Below are 19,131 nucleotides of genomic sequence, written 5' to 3'. Positions count from 1 at the left end.
AAAATTAACTGCTTTAAACAATGAAATGTTTCATTTTTTTTCTCTGCAGTTTGGAGGAGCTCTTCCTGTGCCTTAATGATTATGAAACAGTGTCTTGTCCTTCTATTTGCTGTCATTCTCTTAAACTACTACATATAACAGACAATAACCTCCAAGACTGGACTGAAATACGCAAGTTAGGAGTTATGTTTCCCTCCCTGGATACTCTCGTCCTGGCTAACAATCATTTGAATGCCATTGAGGAGCCTGATGATTCACTGGCCAGATTATTCCCTAATCTGCGGTCCATCAGCCTCCACAAGTCAGGTGAGCTACAGGCTTGTTCTCGCTGTACGTGCAAATCAGTCTGAGCTTGTGCATGAAACAGATGAAAGCCTATTTGTTTTGGTCGTGGCTCTGCCTTCTTATAGGATGCATTTTCAAGAGTTACATGCAGATGCCGATCGATCAGCTAAATTTAAGGCATTCATTTTCATAAATGTTCTGATAAATATCAAGTGGCAGAGCATCCTATTAGCTATATTTTATTTATTAAAGAGGTCCTGCTATGAAAGGAGTGAGATGAAATTGATGAATTGGGCAGTAAAAGGCAGAGTTAAGAGGAGTACGAAGAATTACAAACTAGACTGTTTTGTCTGGATGTAGGTTAGGGAATTTCAGCCTACTATCCCTTGTAAATGCTCACTTTTCTTTCTAGTATTTATAGATGATTAATTGCCAGTTTGCTGCCGTATGATTTTGCGTCTCAGGGAATGGAAATTTTTAGCCTTTTTTTTTTAACTAATAAACTTCATTTTTTAGTACAGTTTTAAATTCACAGCAGAATTGATCAGGAAGTGCAGTGTTCCCACATCCTCTCTGCTCTCACATATGTCCAGCCTTCCCACTGTCAGCGTTCCAGCACCAAACTGATACAACTCTTATAATCGACCCTACATTTTCACATCACCCAAAGTCCATAGTCTACACGAGGACTCACTCTTGATGTTATACATTCTGTGGGTTTGGACAAATGTATGACATGTATAGTATCATTCATAGTAGTTTCACTGTCCTAGCGGCCTTCTGTGTTCTGTTTGTGTCTCCGTACCCCTCAACCCCTGGCAACCACTGGTCCTTTTACTGTCTCCATAATTTTGCCTTTTCCAGAGTGCCGTATAGCTGGAATCATTCATTATGTAGCCTTTTCAGATTAGCTTCTTTCACTTAGTAATGTGCATTTAAGTTTCCTCCAAATCTTTTCATAGCTCGATAGCTGATTTCTTTTTAGCACTAATGTTTCATTGTTTGGATGTACCACAGTATATTTATCCACGCAAACTGAAGGGACATCTTGGTTGCTTCGAAGTTTTGATGTTTACTAATAAAGCTGCTGTAAACCTCCGTGTGCAGGGTTTTGTGTGGACATAAGTTTTTAGTTTATTTGGGTAAATACCAAAGAGTACAATTGCTAGCTCATATGGTAAGAATATGTTTAGTTTTATAAGATACTGCCAGCTGTGCTCCAAAGTGGCTTCACCATTTTACATTCCCACTAGCAATGAATGAAAGTTTCTGTTGCTGCATGTCTTCATCAGCATTTGGTGCTGTGAGTGTTCAGGATTTTGGCCATTTTCATAGGTGTGTAGTGGAACCTTGTTGTAATTTGCAGTTCTCCAATGACAGATGACATTGTTATATAGTTTTAAGAGTTCTTTGTAAATTTTGGAGAGTCATCCTTTATCAGATATGTCTTTAAGCAAATATATTCTTCCAGTGTGTGGCTTTTCTTCTTAATCTCTTGACATTGTCTTTCAGCCTATTTCTTAAAATAACTACATAACTAAAAATAACTCTGATCTACAATTGAAAAAATATACACACTTTAATTTGCCATACAAGTCATAGGGTAGGAATTAGGTTTTAAAAGCCAGTATTTTGCATAAGGAAGCTGGTTATTGCACAACTTGACACCCCTTGAGCTAATTCTGTTCTTCCTCCTAGATGGAAATACCATTCTGAAGAGAAGAGAGCAGTTGTGACTTGGGTTAGTTATGCATCAGAGCCCTTGTATATTGCTCCTCTGCTTTAACCCTTGCTGGAGGTTGATAGAAATAGGAATGAACTATATTCTCTGAAATAGATTTAATGTGCTATAAATTGACCAGCTTCATTATTACACGCATATTTTTCCTAGCAGTGCCAAACACTGACTTGGATGATATATTTGCTCACAACCATAGGAAGAATTTTTTTTTTAAGCATGAAACAGTCTTAATTTTCTTAAGTCTTAAACAGTCTTATTTTTTGTTTTGTCTTAAACAGTCTTAATTTAAGTTTGCATGTTCTTACCCAGTGATTCAGATTCTGTTTTTGTTTGTTTTATTTTTAAAATCTGTTTTCCCTGTCTCCAAAATGAGGATAGGTATGTAAGAAAAATAATGTTAAGCTTCTGGTTCTACTCACCTTGCCTCATTTTAGAATTTGTTAGGTAAAAGTTTGAGTCTGACAGTATCAACTCTGATCAGTAGTTCTGTCCTGTGAATCTTTATTTGGTGAAAGAATTGACCACATCGCCTTTTTTATATAATTATGGCATACATCTTATTTATTGAGACCACCAGAGACCCTCTTGACAGGTCACTTGGGAGGAGAGTCTGTACATTAGTGGGGTGTTGGAGAATAAAGTTCTCTCTCCTTGACCGCTGAGACCACAGGAATAGGAGAGGCTATGGGGAAGCTTTTATGCTGTTTAACTGTATTCTGTTCTTTCCTGGATGAAGAAAATTTTCAGGATCTCTAGTTTATAAGCATTTTTAATATTTCAGAAATTAATTGAAGTAATTCTTTTCTGTGTTCATCTTCTTATTTGTATGCTTTTTTGGATTTACTTAAACAATATATTTCTTAAATTAGGTTTGCAGTCCTGGGAAGACATTGACAAACTAAATTCATTCCCCAAACTTGAAGAAGTGAGATTGTTAGGAATTCCTCTTCTGCAGCCATATACCACTGAGGAACGGAGGAAATTGGTAATAGCCAGGTCTGTTGTCCTGACTACTCTGCTTTCTTCTCTGGGGGCCTGGTTTCATTAAAGGGATAATGCACTATTGGGGGGCGGGGAGTACACTGTAAGTTTATCTGTCTCTTGAACAGACAGTGCTCGAAGGAGCTCCTTCTGTAGCTTCAAATCCTAGAAGAAAGGAACACAATATGATGAGAAAAATGTGAAAGGTAATTGGCCTGCCAAGACCACTTGAAACATTCCCTCACAAATCTATTTTTATGCTTTTTAATACTTAACAGTATTTGAGGTCCTGTTTTGGATTATAAAGAAAAATTAGGTATAATAGGAAATGAATTCTATTTTAGTTGTCTTTATTTTCTCTGTTAACAAAGTGGTCAAAAGTGTAAATACCTAAACATTGGGCTGTTACGTTAGTGTGAAACTTAAGAAAGCACCATCATCTGTTTCCTTCTTGAATATATTTTGACTCAAACATGACTACCATGTTATGTTCTTTCTCTGACGCCCCTGCCGTTTGTGTCTCTGACTCTGCCTCCCCAAGTCCACTGAAATGAGTGTTTATTTTTGTATGAGCCTCCAGCAACAGTAGGATTCTGGCTAAGATGTGGAGGGCGATGGGGCTTTCGTTTGTTTTCTTTGTGTACTATACATAGTAGTTTTGAAAGGGGCCTTACAGTTCCCTAAAGAAAAATGGTTCTTCAAACACAGTATTAATCTCTCTGCCCAACCAACACCTAGCAGATCCTTACTGCTTTCCAGGTGTGGGCATACACACTGATATCCCACTGAACAAATACATCTTGGCATGCTTTTCTTCTAAAAAGAATTAGGGCTCATAGTAGGCCTCACTTAGACTTTATTTTCTTTACATAATTCTTTTGTAAATATGAAACATTAATTTGTGAACAATAGAACCCATTTGTACTGACTGCTTGTAGGCCTGTGCTGTCCAATGTGGTGTCAGTAGCCCTGTGCAACTTTTGAGCACTTGAATTATGATTAGTCTGAATTGAAATGTGCTTTAAGTGTAAAATTTACACTGGATTTTGAATATATGGAAGAAAAAAGAATATAAAGTATCCTGTTAGTTATTTTTTAGTATTGATTGCAGGTTGAAATGATTAAATCCTGGAAATACTGGGTTAAATAAAATATATTAATAAAACTGGTCTTGCCTGTTTTTATTTTTTTTAAATATGGTTACTAGAGAGTTTAAAATTATATATGTGGCTTACATTATATTTAAGTTGGACAGTGCTAGCTGGCTAGAATCTTATTTTGGAAGGTAACGTATAATTATAAAAGGTCAGTGGCACGTCTAAAAATGAAACTGTAGATATTTTTGGCCCTTTTACTCTATACCACTTTAGTTCATGTAAGTAGTTATATATCAGCAGAGTTACATCAAACGTGTCCTCTCAAGAGGGTAAGATGGGGCCTCAAATCAATGGTTTTATTTCTAAAGCTAAATGTTCTGTCTTAAGATGTCTTTATTTTGGTTTTTACTTAACAGATTGCCATCAGTTTCCAAACTTAATGGCAGTGTTGTTACCGATGGTGAACGAGAAGATTCTGAGAGATTTTTTATCCGTTACTATGTGGATGTTCCACAAGAAGAAGTGCCATTCAGGTAAAAACCCCTGATCAGTTTAACAACATTTTAGCAAGTATTGAGGCAATTTAAGAGCTATTGTTTTAGAGCAAATCTAATAATTTGCTACTGGACCCTCTTAGAGGACTTTGGTGGTAGGATTAAAAAAAAAAAAAAGGGGAAGAAACACAAAGCAAACCCATTTTATCTCATTTTCCACAGTGTATTTCTTCTAGCCTTGCACTTGTATTAAGAATGGTTGGGTAAGTATTTGACTGCTTCCACTCCATACTCCATACCATTGATTCCTGTTCAATCCTCTTCTCCAGGGGCACATCTTCACCTACCTCAAAAGCTGGTCTCTTCTTTCACATTGATCTGCTTTCAGGATATACTAAGTTCTGCAGTTTGGAAGATTTGGCAAATATGCCTTAGGTTCAGAGAATATGAGGAAAGGACTGGAAAACAGACTCTTGAGAAAGATGCTAAAGGAATTAGGATGGTCGAGTGTGAAGAGAAATGCTGAGGCCTGAACTAGTAATTACCTTTAAGTATATAAAGAGTTAATATACATGGTTTGAGGAGGAACTACTATATTTTATATTCATTTATTCTTTTATTTGAGTATAGTTGGCACACAATGTCACATTACTTTCATGTGTACAACATGGTGATTCAACAAGTTTCTTATATTGTGCTATGTTCACTACAAGTGTAGTTAACCACACAACACTATTAGAATACCATTCATTGTATTCCCTGTGCTGTACCTTTTATTCATGCTGTACCACTTGAAGCTTGTGCTATGTTCACTACAAGTGTAGTTAACCACACAACACTATTAGAATACCATTCATTGTATTCCCTGTGCTGTACCTTTTATTCATGCTGTACCACTTGAAGCTTGTATCTCCCATTCCCCTTCACCCATTTTGCTCATCTCCCAGCTCCCTTCCCTCCACAACCACTAGTTCTCTGATTCTGCTTTTTGCTTGTTTGTTTTGGTTTTTATTTTTTATTTTTTTATTTTTATTTTTTTTGTTTTGGTTTTTAGATGCCACTTGTAAATGAAATCATATGGCATCTGTCTTTATCTTATTTACTTCACTTAGTATATTATCCTCTAGGTCCATCCATGTTGTTGCAAATGGCAAGATCTCATCTTTTTTTATGGCCGAGTAATATTCCTGTGTGTGTGTGTGTGCGCACGCGTGCATGCACACGCATATGTACATGTGCATCTTTATCTATTCATCTATGAGTTGCTTCCGTATCTTGGCTATTGTAAATAATGCTGCAGTAAGCATAGGGGTACATATATATTTTTGAATGTTTTTGTATTCTTTGGATAAATATCCAAAAGTGGAATAGCTGGATTATATGGTAGTTCTATTCTTCATTTCCCTCAGAGGCTGCACCAATTTACCTTCCCACCAACAGTGCATGAGGGTTGGGAAAGAGTTACATTTAATACTCTGTAAGTGTAAAAGGAAATGTAATAGGTATGCTGTAGGTAAATATACAAGAAGAAAAATATCCCCCAAAACTGGTTTCTAGGTGTTGGTAACTAGGCCACTTACCAAAAATGCATATGCTTTCCTTGATGACTTTAACAAATATGAAATCACATTACACAAGTAGGATGCAAGTTAGGACTATATGTGAGTGAAATCAGGTGGTCCTCCTGGTTAAAAATTTCTGCAATTCTAATTCATTCTTACTAAACCTACCTAATTTTCCCCCAGAGTTTTCTATTATTTATAGGCTTTGAGGGGATTAACATTCGGTAAGGCTTAACCAGTACTTTTTTTTTTTTTAAGATTTTATTTATTCATGAGAGATAAAGAGAGAGAGAGAGAGAGAGGCAGAGACATAGGCAAAGGGAGAAGCAGGCTCCATGCAGGGAGCTTGATGTGGGACTCGATCCTGGGTCTCCAGGATCATGCCCTGGACCGAAGGCAGTCGCCAAACTGCTGAGCCACTCAGGGATCCCTTAACCAGTACTATATAAAAAGATTTTTTGGTTTTGTTAGTATTTTAAAGCCTATTTAAAATATATTAGACAAATTAAGAATTTTGAAGATTGCCTTCTTAAAGTTAGCTAAAGAAACTAATCATAGTTTCCTTTGATGCAATCTAACTTGTTAATGGGAGAAGTAAATATTAAATATACTTAAATGTAAGTGCATCATAGTTTATTTAATCTCCAGTCTGCAATGGAAAGTAGTGTGTATGTATGTATGTGTGTGTGTGTGTATGTGTGTGTGTGTATATATATATATATATATATATATATACACACACATATGCAGTACATTGTTTTCTATCTTGTAGCATAATCATCCCAATGTGCATCCAGGCGTCTGCAATAGTCTGTATTCTTGAATGCAGGTCACAGAAATCATCTTCAATCATAGGATGAATTTATTGGAAGGATATTGAGAAACTATAAGAATTATTAGGCAAGCTGAGGAACCAAGTATAGATAGGAACCAGGGGCAGCAAGGACAGCCAAAGTTTCACCTTAGAGTTGGCCTCATGTGTCTCTGCTGGCACTGTCCTCACTAAACACCATAATATCAGACTTCACCATTGGACTTTTGCAGCTGTGCCATGGGCTGTGCTGGAAATAAAATAATCTTTCACCCACTTTTGCTTCATTTCCCAAGAGTCAGAAATCTGTGTCTGACCAATTGATTGGCTATGTTTAGGGTGTGTGCTCATATTTGTTTTCAGAGAGATAGGGAGAGTGATTATCTGTTCCACTTTGACTTCTAGAGTGAGAGGTAGACTTTTGCTTCCCTTGATCTTGGGATGTTTCCCCAAATAGGAACAATTCAGCAAAAAGAGCATCTATTCTGGTCTGCCATTTTGACTATCCAACATCTATGCATATACCTTTTCCCCATAGTTGTATATGTAAAAAAATTATTCTCATCTATCCTCATGTAGTCTTTTTACAAATGAAAACACATTTCTTTCCCCTGAAATGAGATAACCTATTTATTCTAATCCTAAAGACTGTGACCAATTAGCTACTGTAAAAGATTCAAACTATTTTAATAGTGGCCTTGCTGCCCATGTGTGTAATTATGCCTACTTTACCATTCACTAGTGGTTAAATGTCACTGCTTAGTCTCTTCCATTCTTCTTGAAATTAAAATGGGCAAACTGATTATAATATCTGACTGTCCTATAAAATATTTTTTAAAGATGTGAGTGTTCTGCCCACTAATATATTTTTCAAAGCCTTAGAAAAGGAAGTGTCTTCAGGGTCCTTCTAGAGTTGTGGATGGCAAATGGGTGAAGAGATAATGAGTGACAATAATTTCCATGATTCCTGTGTCCTGAAGTGTTTTATCTTCTCTTTCTATATTACTCCCCCCAAATATGTGGCATTTCAGCTTGCTTTTGCTATAGACCACCATGAGTCCAATTTCTAATCATCTAACTAGATAAATTTTTTTTTTTTTTTTTTTTTTTTTAGATAAAAATTTAAAACCACTCCCAGTCACTGAGTCTAGCTTTTTGAGTTCAGAATTTCTGGTAATGTACTTATATCAATAAAATCAGCGAGATCTAACATTGCTTCTCCTTCCTTGGTCTGCACCCTCATAATCTATTCCTGTACTAATTTTCTATATTTTTGTACATATAAATGGCCAAATGCTTGTAATTCTCTTGTTTTTGTGGTCAACCCCACAGAGCATGCTGTGATATGTTGGTAGGGGAGCAGCGTGTATGTATGGAAGGATGAGGCAGGTGGCAATGCATTTATACTTGTAAGATAATTCCCTTAGGGGGGTTTTACTGCCTTCTCAAGCAAGAGAGGAAGTCTCCTTTAGAACAGCTCGCAAGGGGGCCTAAGTGAGGATTAGGGATTCAGAATGTTCCCATCCCTCAGAGTCTGCCCTTAGGTAAACCTCCACCCAGTTGATTCTCCACATCCTTCCCCTACCTTTCCAGTCAGGGCTTTAACTTTCATATAATAGTCCCAGTATGGATACAGATTTAACTGACCTGTAATTCAGCAATCTGGAGCATCAAACTGTGCATTGCTTTTATAGCTACCTCAGCTTTATTGTTGTAAGAGAGAAAAAGGCCTTTTCTTAAAAGTACCTGGGTTTCAGTCTATGCTTTGAGCCTCGTTCAGCCTTAGTATTCTCTTGATTTGGGCTGTCTTATGACTTTAGAATAGCAGATGCTCTACCTCATAGTCTTGCATTCTTCCTGCCCTTCACATTGTTTTGTTTTTGGCAGCACTCTCTCAATCACCTAGAGCTTTCCATGGGACCACACGTGGTCATTAGTTATGTCACTGCTCCATGTCAAAGCCTTTGCAAAATCCCTTCCATGAACACTAATATGACACTCACTGGGCCCTGCTAGGCCAGACCAATTTCAAATTGCCCATAATAACCTGAGGGATTGGTGCTGGTGATCTCCCTGGTGCCGATTTCTTAGTGCACCCAACAAAAACTAACTCTGGCCAAACTATTAAGTAAGGTAGGAAGTTAGTAAAAGAATAATGAGTACTGTGTGGCTCACAGAATTGACAAGATTAGAGAATTAGGCTTGGGAGGGATTGATGGAAAGCTAGGCACAGCCAAGATTTCTGTGTCTTACTCTGCAGACAGGTTGCTTCTGATGCCAGTCATCACACGCTGTTAGACTCTATTGCTCTCCAACATTTACAGCCGTGCTTTGAGTTTTTGATTCTGCTATATCTGCTGTGCCTAATCTCTGATAGACCTTGTGTCTTTGCAGTTCTAGTTATGGTTAGGTATGTTTTTTGCCTTTCCAGAACATGGCTTTTAGGGAAAGAAGAAAGAGAACATTTACTTCTCTTTAGCTTCTATAGTGGAAAGTAGTTCCCACTTCTCGTCTGTCTTGGGTTTCTCTCAGTTCGAAGGGCATTCAGATGCTGGACAGCAGAGTTAACATATATCCACTATAATACCTGTCCCCAGTAGTTTTTTGTTTGTTTTAAATTTATTTTTTTAAGATTGTATTTATTTATTTAGAGAGAGCAAGCATGTGCAAGTGAGGAGAGGGGCAGAGGAAGAGAGAATCTCAAGCAGACTCTCCACTGAGTGTAGAGCCTGACTGCGGGGGTGGGGGGTGAAGGGTTCTATCTCACGACCTTGAGATCATGACCTGAGACGAAATCAAGAGTGGACACTTTACCACCTGAGTCACCAACGTGCCCTCCCCCTTTTTTCCCTAGTAAATCCTCTGGTAGAATTATCAGTGTATGTATTAAATACTTTTTGAGCCATTGTGAGATTCCAGGAACTGTTAGGCACTTAAACAAGAACTATAATAGCATTCATGCTGGTATCAAGATGGAATGGTGAATAAGCTTAGAGGTATTTGTATTAAAATGAATTTACTATGAATTACGAATATTGATATATAAAGAGTGTTCACTATATTGTCTTCCAAATTACCTGCATAATCTCTTCCTAAAATACCAATGAGCAGTGCATAGTTAAACGTAAAAGGTAAAAATTTGACTCTGGATAATTCAGTGATTCATACAGAACCTCATTTGAGAGCTTTAGTTTCCAGGTAGGATGGAGGTATCCACTTACTTTAGAGGAAACATTCCTCTTCATTTGACCATGGATTTTTTTTAAATCAGTGCTTAACTTGATTTTCCTGTGAATTCTAACTTCCACAACATCCTTTTCCGGTTGTTAGGTTCCCTGAGCTTTTCCTTCCCTTCCATTTTCTTGTCTTGTGACATTAAACACATAATACCTCTACTCAACTTAGACATAAGAAAAGTTAACCGGTATGTGTTTTGAGGACATGAATAAAAAGCCGTTATGATCAGCTGAATGTCCTTTATGGTAGCAAAGTTATTTTGTGAGTCAGTTGGATTACTCACACACATCTGTTTCCATGTGATTAGGCGTTTTAGCAACAGAAGACTTTTTAAAGGTGATTTAGAAATTTACATATTGTTTTTCTACCTCAGAATAAAATATAGGTTTCAGTTACCTGAATCATTTCAATTTTTTTATGATGAACAGAATAAAGTGTTTAGAGGGCAAAAGGGAGATGTACTTAATTAAGAGTTTTATAATTTCTTACAGGTGCTCAATTATCCTTTTATTGTTTCCTACTGACAGAGCTGAAAGTCTGGCCTCTCTACTGTAGATGTGTATGGTAATAATGGACTGACACAAAAAACTGAGCAATCTCTTATGTGTTTCATGTTTATTTACTTTGTGAAATAACAGAAGGTGAAAAATCTCTGTTCCTGATTCTTGGCCTTTAAACATCATCATGTTTACTTTTCCAATCAATGGACTCTCTCTTTTAAAGGCTTCATCTGTGCCTTGTCTTTTTGTGGCTTGTGTAGCAGTGGTGTGCGATTTCAAAATAAGTTCAGTGTGTGCTGCAAGTAGGTGAAAAGATGTCCTCACTGGGCTGGTTATATTTCAGTTGCTGGGCCCTCATATTGTATGGAAGGAACTTCTAGGAAATAACTCTGGATTCTAGCTGGGTTTCAAAGGACAGTTTACTTTATTTACTGAATACTTCCTATGAACCAAAAAACACTGGGCCAGAAGCTGGAGACAAAAAAGACAAAAAGGTAGTGTCTGCTCTCAAGAAGCTTGCTGTCTGGGCTTAGCCTGAGATGTATTTCCTTTGCTGGACTCTCTTCATGTTCCCAACCTCTAACAATAAAGTTACCCCAGGATTTGGTCCTTGGATCTCTTCTCTTCTGTACGCATCCCTTGCATACTTTTATCCAGTCCTGTGGCTCTACATGCCTTCTGTTCTAATCACTGCCAGATTTATACCTAGAGCTCTGATCTGCCCCTCCATTCCAGCCTTGTATTTCCAAAAGCCTCCTTGACATCTCCACCTGGGTGTTTAAACCTGATGTGTTTGAAACCGAACTCCTGATAGCCTCTCCTACCTTCCCCTGGCCCCTCCTCTACTGCCACTCCTTCTCCTCTGTGGATTTTCCATCAGTCCATTTTTCCAGGTGCTAGGAACAGAAACCTCAGAGTCATCCCTGACTTCTTTCTCCCACAAGCCACATCTAGTCCATTCGTTTTGTTTTGTTATGTTTTGTTTTGTTTTCTTTCAGTACTGCTTCAAAAATACAGAGAGAATTTGTAATGGCTATTTCTTATACCATTTACTTCAGTTGAAGTCTTCATCATGTCTCCCTCCTGTATGTTCTCCCTGAATTTACTCTTGCTCCCTAGTTTATTCTCCACATAGCAGCCAATTTATAAGAACTCAAGTTTAGGAGATCCCTCGATGGCTCAGCGGTTTATAGCACCGTCTTCGATCCAGGGTGTGATCCTGGAGACCTGGGATCGAGTCCCACGTTGGGCTCCCTGCATGGAGCCTGCTTCTCTCTTTGCCTGTGTCTCTGCCTCTCTCTCTGTGTCATGAATAAACAAATAAAATCTTTAAAAAAATAACTCAGGTTTATTTAAAACACAAAAACCTCTGTGCTGTTCCTGAAACACATCAAGCACGCTCCCACCTCAGGCCTCTGTACTGTTTTCCCTCTTTGGAACATACCAGGTTAGCTGCACGGTTCTCTCCTTTGGGGATGCCTGATTGGAGAACCAGCCTATCTCAAACAGCATAGCTCGGCCTCCTACAAGTTCTCTTAACGTACTTGTATGTTTCTTATTTAGCAATACCTACCTGGCCTTGCTTATATACTCTTGGCTTCCCCCTGCCATACTGCAAACTCTGTAAAAGCAGAGACTTCTGTTTTATACTTCGCTGTACCCTCAATGCCTAGAGTGGTGCCTGACAAAATAGCAAGTGTTCAATAAAATGACTGAACCTTCACATTATGGTCATGGAGCACGAAGCAGGGTTACTGAGCTCTCCTGGAAGAGGTGGTACTTCCTAGAGAATGATTGAGTCAACCTGATGATGAAAGTGAGGGGAGAATATTCCAGACAGAAGGGAATACATGGGAAGTAAAGGCATAGTGGTAGGAAAGAATTCTTTATGTGTAGTGAACTGCAGCAGTTTAATAGGACTTCGTGAAATGTAGTACGTGGGAAGGAAGTAGTAGCAGATAGTGCTTGGAGGGTAGGCGGAGGTGGTGGAAGCCAGGGCAGGCCCTTAGAGACCCTCATATGCCCTGCCAGGAGAAGAGGACTTTTTCTTGTATACAATGAGGAATCATCGAAAGGCTTCAAGTAGGGAAGTTCCTCAGCCAGATTTTGGGTTATATTTAGAGGGAGAATCTGAGAGAGCCCTCCTTAATTACAGATACTTTGGTGTAAAGGAAGTATGTGTTGGAGGCAGTCTGTGTCCTTTTACACAGGTACACACATTAGGGCTGAATTTCCTTAGAATTTGAAATAGCCCCTAGAAAACACACTGAAGTTCTCAATTTTCTGATATTAGTAGCCCTGATTTCTCTAGGGATAGAAGAGTATCATTTTTAGAGAGAAAGAAACCTCCATGATTATAAATCTATCATTTTTACCTTGCCATTTATCAAATGTCTGTCCATGTTGCCTATGTTTATCAGTTTTTCCTTTATGTTGTATTTGGTTTATCTCCTAATTTCCTCTGAGAGTGAATTAATTTGCTTATTTAGTACTGAACTAATACCAGTCTTCCTCCATTAAGTTTTAAAGACAGAGAAAAAGAAAAGCCATGTAACTTTTCCTTTAGAAATCAACATACCATGTATCTTTTGAGATTTAGCTGTTTCTTTTTTTTTTAAGTATTTAATCACCTGATGCTCCTCACTAGGCATGCACTTTTTAAAAAAATTTTTATTTTTTGTTTATTTTTACATTTTCAAATTTAAATCCAACTTGCCAACATATAGTATGACACCCAGTGCTCATCCCATCAAGTGCCCTCCTCAGTGCCCGTCACCCAGTCACCCCATCCCCTGCCCACCTCCCCTTCCACAACCCTTTGTTTTAGGCGTGCACTCTTTTAATCCCCATCACCTATTTCACCCATCCTACCACTCACCTCCCCTCTGGTAATCATCAGATTGTTCTCTATAATTAAGTCTGTTTCTTGGTTTTTCTCACTATTTTTCCCCTTTTCTCTTCGTTTTGTTTCTTAACCTCCACATATGAGTGAAATCATGGATCTTTCTCTGACTTATTTCACTTAGCATTATCCTCTCTGGCTCTATCCATGTTGTTGCAAATGGCAAGATTTCGTTCTTTTTTATGACCGAATAATATTCCATTGGGTATACATACCACATCTTTATCCATTCATCAGTCAATGGATACTTGGGGTATTTATGTAATTTGGCTATTGTTGATAATGCTGCTATGAACATTGGGGTGCGTGTATCCCCTTTGAATTAGTATTTTTGTATTCTTTGGGTAAGTACCCAGTAGCATCATTGCTGGATCTTAGGGTAGTCCTACTTTTAACTTTTTGAAGAATCTCCCTACATGTTCCAGAGTAGCTGTACCAGTTTGCATTTCCACCAACAGTGCCTGAGTGTTCCTTTATCTCCACATTCTCACCAACACCTGTTGTCTCTTGTGTTTTTGACTTCAGCCATTCTGACAGGTGTGAAGTGATATCTCATTGTAGTTTTGATTTGCATTTCCCTGATGATGAGTGATGTTGAGCATCTTTTCATGTCTGTTGGCCATCTGGATGTCTTCTTTGGAGATATGTCTGTCCATGTCTTCTGCCCATTTTTTAATTGGATTATGTGCTTTTGGGGTATTGCATTTTATGGGTTCTTTACATATTTTGGATACTAACTTTTTATCAGATAAGTCATTTGCAAGTATCTTCTCCCATTCCATAGTTGCCTTTTGGTTTTGTTGATTGTTTCCTTTGCTGTGCAGAAGTTTTTTATTTTGATGTAGTTCCAGTAGTTTATTTTTGCTTTTATTTCCCTTGCCTTAGGGGGCCAATCTATGGCCGATGTCAGAGACATTACTGCCTGTGCTCTCTTCTGGGAGTTTTATGGTTTCATATCTCACATTTACGTCTTTAATCCATTTTGAATTTATTTTTGTGTATGGTGCAAGAAATTGGTCCAGTTTCATTCTTTTGCATATTAGCTGCCCAATTTTCCCAACACCATTTGTGGAAGATGTTTCTTTTTGTTTTTGATAGTACTAGGGAGGAAGTATATTCACTGATTTGGGGTGTCTCTTTTTTTCAGACTTTAAAATTTTGTTTTTCATAAAGACTTAGAAGAGAAGAGGCATTGCTCCAGAGAATAATTGTTTGCTGGGAGGAAACACTGTTGTCAGAGATGGAGAGGCAAAGCCAGAAATAGTTTTTTTTTTAAAGCCTTTCCTTTACTTTTAAACTCTCCTTCTGTACCTCACTTTCTATTTGTCCCAAGGAGGCCCTAAACTATGCCCTGGGAAATCCTTATTTGTGATGTCAAGGATAATATTAGGCATTCCTCAGATGCTTATTGGATTGTCATTAATGGTAGGCTTTTTAAAATATGGAGAGTACGTTTTTTCCTCCTTAAGACTAATAGCTTTTCTAAATACTGCTGATTGTATCTTCACATTATTGTGAGAGCAGGGCAGTGGCTTGTATTCAGACACCACCTCAATGAAGGCTTACTTTGTCTTGGATGCTGGAGAAATCCTAGTGTACTGTGTCTGTTACCTCATATTCCTTCTAGACAGAGGACCTGCTGTTGTGAAGGAACATTCCTACATTGGACATGAGTCTCCTGGGGTTCTCCATATTGCCAGGCTCCATCATCCTCTGACAAGGGCCGTGACACAGCACTCCTCACATTCAGCTTCCAGTCTCATGAGAAACAAAAGGGGCTTTCTCCTTGGCGCACCGGAGAGCCCCTGAAATGTTAGCTTTCCCTGTCGCTTACAACCTTTGTCATTCCAATTACCTTGGACTTTATTTTGACTTCTTGCCACTTTCCCAGCCCAGGAGAAGATAGGCTACCTTCCTAATCTTGATTGGAGTTATATATGAGAATTTGCATATACCTGCAAAGGAAAGAAAAAGAACCAGCCCTCCCACATCATGGTCTTGGGGGAAATTATCTTCGCTGTCTCAACTTTTGTTTTGGCCAGGGCAGGGGCCAGTTTTATCTTCTTTTGTTTTTGTTTGATTCTTTAGGCTTAGAAAAAATACTGAGAATAATAAAATAAATACTTATTTCCACATTATTCAGAACTGATGACTAATATTTTGCTATTTACTTCATTTATTTATTAAAAGAAATAACATTGCAGATAAAGTTGGATTAGTTTTTTTTCCCCTGTTCTCAGTCCTATATATGCCACAAAGTGACTCCTGGCAAGAATTTGATATGTATCTTTACTACTTACTATATTTTATATGTCCATTAAAATATAAAGTGGGATTTTATGATTCTTTGTCAATATGCATTGCAGTTTCTTCTCAGTCTGTAGCTGATTTTCAGTTTGAGTTTTCACTTTGTATTTTGTTGAAAAGAAGTTTCAAAATTTTAATGTTAAATGTACCAATCTATGTATATTATGTATATTAAATATATCAACTCTATGGTTTATTCTTATTCCATCTTATTTAACAAAATCTCTTCCTTTCCAAAGATCACTTAAAATAATCTGGATTTTTTTCTAAATGTGTTTTCACATTTGTGTCTTTGATCTGCCTGGAGTCTATCTTTGTGTATGGTGTCGAATAGAGATCTAAGGTATGATTGGTGTTCTCCACTGATCTTTAATACCACCTGTGTCATTTGCCTCGTTTTTTATATGCATGTGTGGTTCTGCCTCCCCTTTTCTGTTCCATTGGTATATGTGTCCCTTCCTGTACCATTACAAAATTGAGAAATAACATTGTTAAATTGCAGTAAGTCTGAATTCCCAATAAGGGTAAGTTTCTACACCTAATTATTTTTCAGGTTACTGTAGAGATCGTAGCCCTTTTCCCTGTGGATTTTAGGGTTGACTTACCAAGAACCACAAAAAAATCCTGCTGTAACTTGGATTCTTTTTTTTTTTTTTTAAGATTTTATTTATTTATTTATGACAGACACAGAGAGAGAGGCAGAGACGCAGGCAGAGGGAGAAGCAGGCTCCATGCAGGGAGCCTGATGTGGGACTTGATCCCGGGTCTCCAGGATCATGCCCTGGGCTGAAGGTGGCGCTAAACCGCTGAGCCACCAGAGCTGCCCTGTAACTTGGATTCTGATTGCACTGAATTCACTAACTAATTTGGGAGAACTGACGGCTTGATGCTATTTCGTCTTCTTTATCTGTGAACATAGGATATCGTCCCATTTAATTCAGCGTATTTTATATGTCCTTCACCAGTGTTAGTAATTGTCTCTCAAAGGCCTTACACATATTTGTTAAATTTTGTTTCTAGGCATCTTACACATTTTGTTGCTATTTTAAATGAAATCATTTTTTTCTGTCACTGCTTTCTAATTCTTGTTGATGTATAAGAATGCTGTGTAGTTTTGCATGTTGATCGCATATCCATCAGTCTTGCCTATGTATAAAGCAGTTAATCTTTACTTTCTTTTGAGTTTTTATGTAGACAGTCCTCCTCACCTGTAATATTACAGGTGAACAGTAAAAGAGGACATCTTTATCTTGTTTCTCACTTTAAAGGGACTACTTCCAAGTTTCAGTTTGAAGTGTTGTGATGTGAAACGTGACTTTTGCTGTCAATTTTTCATAGTTGTCCTTCATATCAGGTTAAAGTAGTTACTACCTCTGTTTTTCTAAGAAAATTATGACCAAGTATTGATCTCCTATAGAATGTTCTTTCTGTATTGAGATGAACATGCTGTTTTGACATGTTAATCTGAATTTGAGGGATACACTTTTCAGATAGTGAACCATCTTTGCATTCCTGGAATATTCAGCTTGGTTGTAAAATATTACGTGTCTTTTTCAACACTGCAGAATTTAATGTTATGTCTTTGGGATGTTTCCATCCCAAAGTGTTTCATATTTAAACAGTTCGTTGCTTTGTAATTTTCTTTTCTACCGTTCTTTCTAGTTTTGTTATTGAAGGTTAATTAGCTCCATAAAATGAATTGGATTGGTAGTTTTATATTTGTCTATTAAAGTAACTGTTTCATTTAGTTTTAAAATTTTATAGTCATTCATAATATTCTTATGATTTGGGAGTAGCTGTTTAAGTTTTTCAATTATTTTATCCTATTTAATTTTCATTTGGACTAGGTAATACTTCCATATGGAACCCAACTGAAAATTTTTGAAATGATTTAGATAGTAAACCAAATCTTCTTCCTATTTTTATCCTTAGGACCTATTCAGATATTCGGTCCCTAGGCAACTACTGACACTAATATCTTGTTATAGGGTACCATTGCTATTCAGTGCATAATTTCTGTACACGGTCACAAAACAATATACATCTTGCTTTTTTTACTTAACAGATGTTCAGTAACATTCTGTAATGCCCTCATTATATTTTTACCTTCATATCTATCTCTATATATGTCTCTCTGTTCTCTCTTTCTCTCTCTATATATATATTTGATCTTTTTGATCAAAGAAAAGTGCTGTATCAATAGTCATCTCCTTTTTCATTCCTAATAATGTTTACTTCTGCCTTTCTCTCTTTCTCACTCTCTTTTTTATTTTTTTGATTGGTCCTGCTTTAAAAAAATGATTATCTTTTTAGTAGTATTCTTTATTTAAAGTCAGGGTTATTGAGGTATAAATTGACATAGAGTAAGTTTTTACCAATTTTAAGTATACATTTCTGAGTTTTAACAAAACTACAATTCTGTAAGTACTGACACAATCAGAATATACAGCAGTTCTATCACCCAAAAAAACTCTTTCCCTGACTCCATTGTCTGGCAACCACTAATCTGTTTTCTGCCCTTATAGTTTTCACTTTTCCAGAATCTCATATAAGTGGAATCATATAGTATAACCTTTTGTTTTAATTGAAGATTTTATTGAGATAATTACAGATTTACATGAAGTTGTAAGAAATAATACAGCCAGATCCCATGTACACTTTACCCATTTTCCTGCAATAGTAAAATTTTACAGAACTCTAGTAAAGCATCACAATCAGGATTATTCAGACTTCTCCAGCTTTACTTGTACACATGTGTGCATGTGTGTGTGTGTGTGTGTATAATTTAGTTCTCTACATTTTATTGCATGTGGAGGTTTACGTATCCACTACTGTGGTCAAAACAGTGAACAGTTCTATCACCAAGGATCTCTTAGATTGCCCTTTATCACCACACTCAGCTCGCTGCCAGCTCCCCTACTCCCATCTCTATCCCCTAGCTACCCTTAATCTTATCATTTATAAAATTTTGCCATCTCAAAAAAGTTATGTAGAAAAAATAAGTGGGAAATATCAGAAAGGGAGACAGAACATGAGAGACTCCTAACTCTGGGACACAAACTAGGGGTGGTGGAAGGGGAGGAGGGCGGGGGGTGGGGGTGACTGGGTGGTGGGCACTTGACAGGATGAGCACTGGGTGTTATTCTGTATGTTGGCAAATTGAACACCAATAAAAAATAAATTTATTATTAAATGTTATGTAAATGGAATCATA

General features: G+C 37.4%; 1 protein-coding gene across 2 annotated transcripts in view; it reads left to right on the top strand.

The window, feature by feature from the left end:
* LOC121499988 (tubulin-specific chaperone cofactor E-like protein) overlaps nucleotides 1–19,131 on the top strand; it is a 157,661-nt gene that overhangs the window by 32,902 nt on the left and 105,628 nt on the right. For both annotated transcript variants that reach the window (XM_041771326.1, XM_041771328.1), the window contains 3 exons: nucleotides 50–306; nucleotides 2,896–3,022; nucleotides 4,521–4,637. In XM_041771326.1, the coding sequence (XP_041627260.1) occupies nucleotides 50–306; nucleotides 2,896–3,022; nucleotides 4,521–4,637 (501 nt within the window). The remainder of the gene's footprint in view (nucleotides 1–49; nucleotides 307–2,895; nucleotides 3,023–4,520; nucleotides 4,638–19,131) is intronic.

Source organism: Vulpes lagopus, chromosome 10 (assembly GCF_018345385.1).
Source record: "Vulpes lagopus strain Blue_001 chromosome 10, ASM1834538v1, whole genome shotgun sequence".
Taxonomy (NCBI): Eukaryota; Metazoa; Chordata; class Mammalia; order Carnivora; family Canidae; genus Vulpes; species Vulpes lagopus.
Note: the sequence above shows the minus strand (reverse complement) of the source record. Positions and strands in the feature narration are given on the sequence as shown.